General features: G+C 34.7%; 1 protein-coding gene across 1 annotated transcript; it reads left to right on the forward strand.

Annotated features, from left to right (window-relative positions):
* Positions 1-5,087: 5,087 nt before the first annotated feature.
* Positions 5,088-7,037, forward strand: LOC131641302 (glycosyltransferase family 92 protein RCOM_0530710-like). The gene has a single exon (XM_058911603.1). It carries the CDS (start codon positions 5,229-5,231, stop codon positions 6,918-6,920), a length of 1,692 nt encoding a protein of 563 aa, XP_058767586.1. The 5' UTR covers positions 5,088-5,228; the 3' UTR covers positions 6,921-7,037.
* The last annotated feature ends 4,910 nt before the right edge of the window (positions 7,038-11,947 follow it).

The raw sequence follows: 11,947 nt of genomic DNA on the forward strand, positions 1-11,947 counted from the left end.
TAATATTAAGAATAATATTATTTGTAAGTCGGAATTATTATATCGGTGGAATATTATTAAGGGAGGTATTGGTTATTTGGAGTTATTTTTCTTATTGGGCCTAAATTAAATTGTGAAGAATAATAAAAAGGAAGTGAAAGACTAAGCCCAATTGCAATTGATAAATTAGGGTTTTAGAGATAGAAGAGGTGTGTTGTCATTTGAAGAGAAAGAGGAAAGTCTTAGAGAAGAGGAATGAGCTTGAAGATTTCCATTCATGGTGCCACATCGGAAGAGCAATCGGAGACCCATTGAGTTGCTTCAATTGATAAGGTAAGGGTGGGGTTCTCTTCCTATAATGGGGCTTATGAAACCTTGTATGTGGGAATTAGGGATTTAAGTTATTGCAATTGTTTGTGTTAATTTCTTGCTGAAAGTTGGAATTCTGCTACCAAAATATATGAATTTATAATGCTGCATTAGAATAATGCTGTTGCTACTGCGCTAGAAATTCCAATTGAAATTGAATTAATGTCGGATACTGTGCATGATTGGAATAAAGAAATGGGCTATGACTATAGACGCTTAGAGACCGTGATGTCTGGCACTACTAGCCACGACGACCGACATTGGGTGTATTAATTCTGTTTTCCTGTTTCATGTTTCTTTTTCTTTAAATTTCAATAGGTGCATGTCCTTCTTAGTTCCATGATGCTACACCAGTAATATATGTATATATATTAAAATAAAGTGAAATCAATTAAATTGAAATTTAAGAAAATGAAAAAGAACAAGTAGCTATTCGTACAAAATAAATAAATGTGTTCACAGTAGCAATTGCATTGCATATATAATTATGTTCACAGTGACAAAGTAGAAAAAGAACATTTGCATTGCATATATAAAAGAGAAAGAAATAAAGAATGTACTCTTGTTGAATTGAACTATATGTTTTTATTTTCTGTTTTCTATTCACTTGTTTTATATTTTTATATACATAACAGTAGTAGTATAATAAAATGCAAATGGTGTCGTTTGATCGAAATAGCCGAATTAAACGGTATAATTAGTTGTTCGAAATTTGATAAAAATTTACGTGGTAGCTAAGTTTAATTAGTAGATTAACATGGTGGTGTTATTTTGTTGAAATTGTGATATTTTACGAATCGACTGAAATTGTGTTTGGTTTAAATATTCTTTATAAATAAACTATAATAATTTAATAGAATTGTCAATAGAGTTGTTAGAGTTGTCAATAGAGTTGTTAGAGTCGACAATAAGTTGTTAGAGTTGTTTTGAATTATTAAGAGGCATATTTTTATTTGTTTTGAGTAATTCTGACATGTTTAGAGTTGTCAGTGTATAACGTCGGTGTTAGTTTTTTCATTGGAACCTTAACAATTCATATCTTTTGAACCGTAACTCCGTTTGAGTCTCCGTTCGAGGCGTTAGAAAGCTAACGCGATATTCTTTTTAATAAAAATGGTCTTGAGCAGTAGAATGCTAGAAAATTGGAAATGGAGTAGAAATAGAAGTGAATTAAATTAATATAGTGTGATTATTAATTGGTTGATTAAATTAATAGTTGAATTAATTTCAATGTGTTTAATTGATTAGAATATAATTTGGAATTAGATTAACTATTTGGTTTGTCGGTAAATTACGATATTTTGAGAATTTATCCGTAATTGTGTTTTGATTGAATATGTATGTTGAGAAATATATATTATTATGTCAATGATGTTGTTTTGATATTGATTCTCTGTGGGTAGTTGGATAGCATTAATTTTAATGATTAATAGCTTGATTTTAGATGTGTATGTTCATATATAATTGGCAAAATGAGAATTAACATGAGATAGTATGGTTACTAGTGTTAATTGGATTTTGTGAATCGTAATTGATTAATTGACCTTTTATATGTGAATGATATGTATGTGTTGTGAATGTTGTGTACAATTGGTGGATAATTCATCGAGTTGAATTATTGTGATATGCTAAATATTAAGATGGTAGAGATGATCTTAATTGCATATGTTTGATTAACATTGTACATACATTCATATCATGGATGCCTTGAAACAAAGGTGGTTTGCTTTGAAACATAAGCGAGGCTTAGATTCTAAAGTGAATCGGAAGCGGTAAACTATATGTTTACATTTGGTGGCTTTGATTTTGTCCGGATCTGAAGCGTGACTAGATTCTATATGAATCGGAAGCGGTGGAACTTTGGGTCCACATTGGGTACCACATGCATAGAGTCACATGTATTGCATTGAGTCACATTGAGGTTAAGTGATGTTTGAATATATGCATTTATGTGATTGTCATGTGTACATGAGATGTGATAATTGAAATTGGTGATGTTTTGATATATATATATATATAATTGGTTAAACGTGTGAATATGTGATAATGATGGATTGTGTATATATTTGGGATAATAGTATTGAATCTTTTGAGTATTATACTATTGAATTTTGTGCTTACTTGAATATGTGAAATTTATTAGATGATACTATTTACATGATTATGACTTGTTGTGTGATGAAAAGTATGTGAGATTAATGAACTGTAGAAGTATGATGTGTATAGTAGCTATTGATACTTGTGATGTGATGATTTTATATGTCTGAATCCTAGCATGCAATTTATCATATGCCCACTTATATGATTTGATATCTCACCCTTTTCTCTTGTTTCGCCGTTGCCTTTATATTGGTAACGTGCAGGTATTCAAGTATGAAGATTTAGTTGTCGTTGCTCGAATCGGTTGTCGTTCTGATACGTAGCACTCTGGGGGGAACGATTTATGTCATTCATGATGTTGTTGTTTAATTGTGTTATCTTGGTTGAACAAAATGATAAGTTAACTGAGGATATTTTATTGAATACATTCTTAAGCGATTCCGCTGTGTTTTAATAAAATAAGTTATTTTGTTTCAAAGGTGCTATGTATCCGCTTTATGCGACAAGTTGATTTGTTTTGTTTTATTATGTGACGCCTCATTTGTTTATTAAGAAATTTTTGAAAACTCGGATTTATATATATTTGTCGGGTAGAAATGGGGTGTTACATAAGGAACCCATGAGGTGCTCAATGGTCATGGTCTTTAAATCTTTATTTTCTTCAATGTTGGTAACAATGAAGTCAAAGCTTGGATTTAAAGTGCGAAGTATTTTCTCCATGACTTTCACATCATCAACATCTTCACCATTTCTTTTAAGTTGATTGAATACGGCTAATACTCGAGAAAAATAATCAGAAATTGACTCGGACTCCTCCATAAACAGACGTTCAAAGTCACCTCAAAGAGTTTGAAGACGAATCTTTTTTACCTGCTCAACTCCTTTGTTGCAAGTTTGAAGCTTGTCCCATGCTTCTTTGGCCGTCGTTGCGTTGGATATCTTCTCAAAAGTATCTTCATCCACCGATTGATAAATGAGAAAGAGAGCTTTATTGTCTCTCTTTCTTGACTCCTTCAATGTATCTTTTGCACCTTGACTTAGTGAGGCTTCATCTTGCTCCTTGAAGCCTTTCTCAACGACATCCCACACATCTTGAGATCCTAGTAGCGCCTTCATCTTGATACTCCAATTATCATAGTTGTTCTTTGTGAGCATCGGCATTTGAAAAGGGAAACCTCCATTCGCCATCTTTTGAGGACCTTGAAGCTCTGATACCACTTTGTTGGAATTAAGGTTGTTTTTGTGTGTAGGACAAGTGTTTAGAAATATTGGAGGCTTGAATAGAAACTTGATAGGTAGGAGAACTCTTTATGGAAGAGAAAACTTTGTATTTTGCTTGATACAAATGTGTAGGATTACATCTCTATTTATACTACTCTAAGGAGAAATCTAGACTCACTAATTCTAGAGAGTTCTCCATCCTAGAAATTCCAAGAGTATTCTAGAGAATATTACAATATTAAGAAATATCTAGACTCTCCAAATAATACAAGAAGTTTCTAGAAACACTACCCAAAATTATCTAAGCCCAAAATAACTAAGCCCAAAATACCAAATAATAAAGAGGCTTAAATCAAGTTTAATATTTCAACATTCAAGTCCTTCCTCTTCAATTGTGAGAAAATCTTGAGTAAGAGAAAGCGCATAATGGTGTCGGTGATTTGGTTTGTCTCTGTCTGGAGCATTTGGCTTATAATGAATGATATTATTTTTAATAATGTTAGCTCGAGGTTCGTTGATTGTATGTCGGCCATAGTTTTTAGAGCTTGGAATTGGCTATCCTCCTTTTGTAAGATTGTAGATTGTTGTAATTTTTACACTTAGAAATCTTTTCCTCTCCTTTGTTTTGAGATGAAATAGTTTTTTCGGTGTTTGTTTTGTCGGGTGGAGCTCCCTTTAGCTTTCTTTAATAGAATGCTTGCCTATTAAAAAAAATATGATGTAATAGCTTTTTCTATTAGTTTAGGTGTGCAAGAATCAACTGTGGTATTCTATTTATCAAAAGAGATTGCTATGGCCCATAGGCAAAATGGAGATGTTGTGACACTTCTTACCATTCAACCGAAAATTAAATAAAGTCGGATTATTAAATATAGAATTGAAATAATACTCAAATGATTCAAACTTATAAGAGTAAGCTCGTTAATCCCTAAAATCCAACAACTTGATAAATTAATTCTTGCCTTTCCTGTTTGTCATATTTCACATAGGGTATATAGCCCACCTTATATATTAAGAAAATTTTACACAAAAAAACACTAGCTAAGGGTCCAGGACAAAACATGCTAGGACAAGAACCAGAACCTGGAAATAGTGGAAGCAGCAAAACTTCATCAACATTTACTAGCGAAAGGAGCCTGAATCCATCTATATCCCCATTAATAGTAATGTAAATGTATTGAATGAGTAAATTTATATATTTATCAAAACAATTACAATTATTTATTTTTACACATAAAATTATTGGACAGTCGTAGTTGGTTTGAATGCATGGATTTTACGTAGAATATATAGGATGCGCAGTACAAGATCTAAAAACCGCAAGCAAAAATGTTAAACAAAAAGAGGCTTAGAATTTAGATATTTATATAGTATATACTCTCTCTTTCTCTTTCTTATCTCTTCCCTTCAATCACCGTAATTCACTCTTTCCCTTGTCTTCTTTTTCTTTCCAAAAAGTAAAAAAAAAAAATAAAAAAAAAAATTAATCTGCCAACTTTCACAAGCTCTGACATGAAGCAACCCAAAGAACATTTCTCTTCTCATTTTGGGCTTCTCCCATGAAAGATCATAATAGGAAACACAAAGATCATAGGAAACAAAACCGTGTCGTTTCATGGAGCACGTTCTTTTTGTTCACCATCGTTCTTGTCTTGTCTTCCATTATCTTCACCTCTCTCATTTTCTCTTCCATCTATTCCTCTTACATCCCTCCTTTCCACTTCCCAAAAACAGTTTTCAAATGGCGAACCCCACCGCCGCCACAAATTACAATCCGAGAAACCGTTACGATTTCCGACGAGGTTTTGATTTTCCTAAACTACCCTTTATCTTTTCGCCATCATACCAAAAATGACCTTCAATGTGTTTACCTATCACCTAACTTGGAGCCACGGCTTCAAGAGCCGATTCAGCTTCACTCCGTTAGGCTTCACGAACAAATCGTACGGTGTCCGGTGCCTCCACGTGGCGAGATTGTATCTCTTCAAATAAAATCTAACGGAACTCTTCAAATAAAAAACTCTTCAATCCATAGTTGGGACCCACTAGTTTATGAAGCTTTGTTCGATCGTGACAACACCACAATAGTATTTGTAAAAGGACTTAATCTTCGACCAGAGAAACTGGCTGAACCGTCTAGATTACAATGTGTGTACGGTTGGGATTTCACAAAGCCCAAATTCTTATTTAAATCTGATGTTTTAACAGCTGCTCAAGAGATTATAAGATGCAAAACACCTACAAGCATTTTAGCCCAAGCCCAACCGGATTCTTTTATTAAAGTATCTATTCAAGTTGAAGGTAAGAAAATATTTCCCTCCATAGCAAGGCCCGGGCTTATCTCATTGCAAAAATCACCAAATCGAAAACCGCACGAGTTATGCATATGCACGATGCTCCGAAATCAAGCCCGATTCATTAAAGAATGGGTAATGTACCACTCAAAAATCGGAGTTGAAAGATGGTTTATTTACGACAACAACAGCGATGACGATATAGAGAATGTCATTGCTTTCTTGCAAAGTGCGGGTTACAACATCACGTGGCACCTATGGGCCTGGGTAAAAACACAAGAAGCAGGGTTTGCTCACTGTGCTCTACGGGCCCGAGCCTCGTGCGAATGGGTTGGGTTTATTGACGTGGATGAATTTTTTAACGTAAAGATAAAAGTAGATTTACGACATGTGATTTGGCATTATTCAAAGCCCAAAAATAATGTAGCTGAAATAAGAACACCGTGTTACAGTTTTGGACCTTCGGGCCTTAAGGATGTGCCAAGTGAAGGTGTGATGATGGGGTACACGTGTCGGTTGGCAGGACGTGAAAGACATAAGAGTATTGTGAGACCTGATGCACTGAATCAAACCCTTATTAACGTGGTGCATCATTTTCATCTAAGGGCACCATTTGTGGCCGTTGATGTGGATAATGGTGCGATGATGATTAATCATTATAAATATCAAGTATGGAAAGTGTTTAAAGAGAAATTTTATAGGAGGGTTGCAACATATGTGGCAGATTGGCAAAAAGAAGAAAATGTGGGGTCTAAAGATAGAGTGCCTGGTTTGGGAACTAAGGCGGTCGAACCAGCTGATTGGTCACACCGATATTGCGAGGTTAAAGATACGAGTTTGAGAAATTGGGTTTTGATACATTTTAAAGATAAAAAGACCCATCTTTTTCCATGGCAAGCAGAATTTGAGCCTCACATAAAAAAGAGACTAAGGAAAAAACAAAAAGGAATTTTATGAAAGTAATTTTTACTCTCTAGAATTCTTTTTTTTCATTATTTTTTTCAATACATTATATATTTGTTTACATTTGTAGATTATAGATGGTTTTTTATTTTTATGTACATAAAAATAGTCCTATCGTAAATGACTGAATTTAGTGTTATTAAGATACATGTTTTTGGTTGCGGTGCAACATGAGATGTAAGGTTAATAGAAGATTTAGATTGTAATCTTTTTTGCTCTTATTTACAAACTCGTCAAAATGTTTTCAATTCTATTTAGGTTGAAATTTCATATATGATTTTGAAAACATGTAAGCAAATGTTAAAGAACATTTGATGACACATCTTTAAGTTAACTACCAATGTCTTGTTTCAAAGGAAATGTAGTAACCATAATATGTTGATGGTCTTGATAGCTGACAAAATTTATTTCATGAAAGGATATTGTTGAAGAAATAAGAATTTTCTTCAACCATAAAGACAATGCAAGAAAAGTTAAATGTTTTATTTTATTTATGGAAAATCTTACGAAGATTTTAACATTAGGGTCGTAGACACTATATCTTGGTATCCTTCAGTTTCAATTGGACATAGGACATTAATTCGAATTTGGCTAAAAACAACAATGTACAATGAATTAGAATACATGGTCTTATTCTTGAACATTAGAGACCACAAAATCTTTTTCAAGGTATTGGTGTCCCTCTTGCTTTAGAAGAACCAACTACCACTAAATTCTTTGATGGATTATTGCTTATGAAATCTCTATCTTGGAATTGGTTTAGTGTGTTTTTTAGGAACCATTGTAATAGGTTTCGGGAGGAGTGGTTCCTAGACCCGAGACTTTTCTTTTTTTATTGTTGGTTGGGTTGCTTTCGGTTTGGGGTTGGGGGTTTTATCCCAACGTATTTTATTTCTTTGTATTTGGGTTAAGCACCCCTAGTGTTTTTTTAATCCAATTTTGATTATAAAAAAAAAAAAAACCACTAAATTGTTTGGATACTACGCAAGAATTTTGGTAGATTTGTATTTGTTAGAATTCTTGCTCAATTTCCTTCTTGTTGAAAATAGGGGTTTTGCTTTTAATATCAATAGAGGTTTTGCTTTTAACGTTGATATTGAGTACTAAAAACTTCCTTCATTATGTTCTTTTTGACATCTTATTGGTTACTCATTAAAACAAATGTGGCTAAGCCAAGGAAGGAAGAGATAACAACTATAACATTTTATGTTCCAAAAAATTTTAATATAGTGTAGAGAAAAAGTTACTACAACAATAGTATATGAGCTCTAATGTAAATATACAATCATTATGTACAAATATCTGCTTGAGTTTGTATAAAAATAATTAGATTATACTTGATGAGAACCAAAGAGAAATAGATGGAAAACAAGATAAAGGAGACGCCACATTTCTAATCCAAGAAGATGATAAATCTTATGAAAGGAAGAACACCACAAAAATATGAATTCTCGGTATGATTAAAGTTGTTTCAATTCAGCCAAAAAGAACAAGAGAATTTCTTTAGCCACCTCCCTATGGGGGTCATCCCCAGCGAAAATCCCAAAATACCCCTGCTTCGGAAATGAACATCCGAAGCGCTTTTTTTTTAAAAAAAATTTCCATAATTCGGAAGTGCATCTCCGAAAACACCTCATGGGGGGTGTTTTCGGAGATGAACTTCCGAAAACATGTCTTCGGAGATGAACTTCCGAAAACACCTCATGGGGGGTGAATTCGGAAGTTAATTTCCGAATTATGCAGAAACTGTGTTTTTTTTTTATGTTTTTTCTTAAACAGTCTCGCATTTTAATTAAACGCAAACGCCAAATAAAATAAGCGACTGTTTACGGTGATTTCCGGTAAACAACCGCTAGTCTTCCAAACTATAATAAATATGATTTGGTTACTCGCAGGATCGACTAGATTGATCCTAGGACACATAGTCAAGAAGATTGTTATCAATGTTTATTCGAACCATATTCATGATTTGTCTTCTTCAATAAGCGTTGTTCGATTAAAGAACAAATAGTCTTGATAATCACTTTGTTATATATAAATGTGACTTCAACGAAAAGATAAGTAACATAACATATGAAATTAAAAGGACTATTAAAACGTAAAGAATCTTAAACTGCAGAAACGTTAAAGATTTTGAAAGTAAATAACATGAAAGTAATTCGAAAGTAAATGACATTAAAGTAAAGATACAGAAATGTAAATGGCAAGAAGTAAACGAAATGCAGTAATTCTGGAAGATATTTAAAAACAAAAGATAATACACATGTATTAAAGTGGTGGTGTCATACGTACATTTTCTCAGCGAACTCTTTCTCTTAACACTTGATACTTGAGTAAATATGTGAGTGATTTGTACAAAATGAACACACAGAATCCTAACATTAAGACTCCTATTTATACTAGTTTCGACCTTAACGGTCCTACACTAATCTGCTGCCACGTTTCTCATCAGAACTTCTAGCGACGCCATCTGTTACTTGGACAGTTACGAAACCGTCTTCGAATTTCAAATCTTCCCGCCTGAGTCCGTCTTCGACGCGTGGCAGTGTATTAAACAAAACACTACGAAAAACACGCTAAGTAGTAATACTTGAATATATTTATAAATTTTGTCTAAGTCCCCGAAGACACATACTTTTCACTAGCTTTCAGTATTCATTATCTTCATAGCGAACTTAGAAATCTTCATTCTCGAAGCATGACCATCAGTAGCCATTCTTTTATTTTTAAGGGATGGCCATCAGTAACCATCTTTCCTTCGATTTTCTACTTCTTCGAAGGACAAATACTACAAAACGAAATCTTCAGCTAACAAATTGCCCCCAATTCTAACAAAGCCTCAAGTCCAGCAATTAATGCTTCATATTCAGCTTCATTGTTGGAGCATAATGGACCTTCGATTTTAAACTTGAGCTTTGTTGGAATTCCATCAGGAGAAATTATCAACATTCCAACCCCAGTACCCTCTCTATGCGTTGAACCATCGAAGTATAACTTCCAAGGTTTTAAGTCCACATAATGCTGATGATTCTCAACCACCGCATGGTCGACAATGAAGTCTGACACAATCTGACCTTTCATTGCCTTGAGAGGCTGAAATATTAATGAATATTCAGTAAGGGCCAAAGCCCACTTGCCAATTCGACTATGTAGTATTGGCTTAGATAACATATGTTTAATAACATCACAATGAGATGAAACGTAAACATCAACTGGCTTTATATAATACTTAAGTTTGATACAGGAGAAATACAAACAAAGGCAGAGTTTTTCTATATCAATATATCTAGTCTCTGCATCATTGAGTACTCTACTTAAGTAATAAATGGCTCTCACGATGCCATTCTCATCCTCCTGGGCAAGCATGCTGCCTATTGTTTTATCTGATGCTGAAATGTATAGGCGCATGTGCTTCTTCCCATTTGGGGGAGACAGAATTAGTGGACAAGTCAATTATTGCTTTATCTGATCGAAAGCTTCTTGATGTTCAGCACGCCATTCGAATTTTCCTTGCTTAAGCCGAAGTAGAGGTGAGAAAGCTTGCGTGCGTCCACTCAAGTTAGAGATAAATCTCCTTAAGAAATTTATCTTACCCAATAATGATTGTAGTTCTTTCTTCGTGGATGGGGACTTGGTTTCCCTAATGGCTTTCGTCTTGTTCTGGTTAATTTCTATCCCTTTTTTGTGGACTACGAACCCCAAGAAATCACCTGCATGCACAAAGAAAGCACATTTAAGGGGGTTCATCTTCAAGCCATATTTCCTCATTCTTTCGAATGATTGGCTCAGATGATCGAGATGACCCATACCCGAGGTAGATTTTACCACAATGTCATCTATATATACTTGCATGAATGTTTATATAAAGTCATGAAATATAGAATTCATTGCTCTTTGATAAGTTGCCCCAGCGTTTTTCAAACCAAAAGGCATCACAACCCATTCGTAATTGCCTATTGCCCCTGGGCAACGAAATGCTGTCTTGGATACATCATCTTCTGCTATAAAAATTTGATTGTATCCCGAATATCCATCCAACATGCTCAAATACTCAAAACCTGCGGCTGAGTCTACTAGCATTTCTGCTACAGGCATGGGATACTCGTCTTTAGGAGTAGCTGCATTAAGGTCACGAAAGTCTATGCATACTCTTAATGAGCCATTCTTTTTAATTACAGGTACTATATTAGCAATCCACTCAACATACCTTGTAGTTTGGATAAATTTGCACCGTAAGAGTCTTTCGACCTCTGCTTTAATCTTCGAGTGAATCTCTGGCGCGAATCTTCTGGGAGTTTGCTTTATGGGCTTCTTCCCTTCTTTTATTGGTAATTTTAGTTCGACTAAATCCCTTCCTAGACCAGGCATCTCATCATAGTCCCAAGCAAAACAATCTCAGTTTTCTTTCAGCATTTTGATGACCGTTGCTTTCAATTCTGGTTCTAGTTTCGCGCTGATATATGTTATCCTTTTTTGACCATTGTCTCCAAGATTTACTTCTTCAAGTGGATCTTGGGCCAACATTTTTATATTCGACGCCATTGGGTCTTTTTCGAATCCCAAAGGTTCCTCGTCGTATATTGCATCCAACCTTTGGTTTGGTTCTTCTCTTATGATCTCTTCGTCTGGAGCCGTGTGTTCAGAGAGTTCGAAACTCGCATGTATCTCCAATTCTGTTATTCCTTCTTTGGTTAAAACTGCATCTATCTTTGTATTTGATAGTTCGGCTTCGAGAGCCGCCTTCCTTTTGTTCTCGGCCACATAGGCCGAAATCTTTTCGAAGAACGAAGACTCAGACATGATTAATGTCATCGTCCCAGCCTGTTGGCCGTACTGTCGGATAATTCTCTAATGGTGCTGTATCTGGTGGACCATCCATGATCTCTCTATCCCATTGGAATCCATTTGGGTGTAAAGTTAAATAGTACAATGCATTTTTATTTGGGGTATACATCTCTTCTGCAGCATGACAAGGGCCTATGTTTGCCAGGTTCCTGTCGAAGTTGGTTTTGTTCACCTGG

The sequence above is a fragment of the Vicia villosa genome, unplaced genomic scaffold, assembly GCF_029867415.1.
Source record: "Vicia villosa cultivar HV-30 ecotype Madison, WI unplaced genomic scaffold, Vvil1.0 ctg.003645F_1_1, whole genome shotgun sequence".
Taxonomy (NCBI): Eukaryota; Viridiplantae; Streptophyta; class Magnoliopsida; order Fabales; family Fabaceae; genus Vicia; species Vicia villosa.

Coding starts and splice junctions, on each gene's coding strand:
- LOC131641302 (XM_058911603.1), top strand. CDS start 5,229: ATGAAAGATCATAATAGGAAACACAAAGATCATAGGAAACAAAACCGT.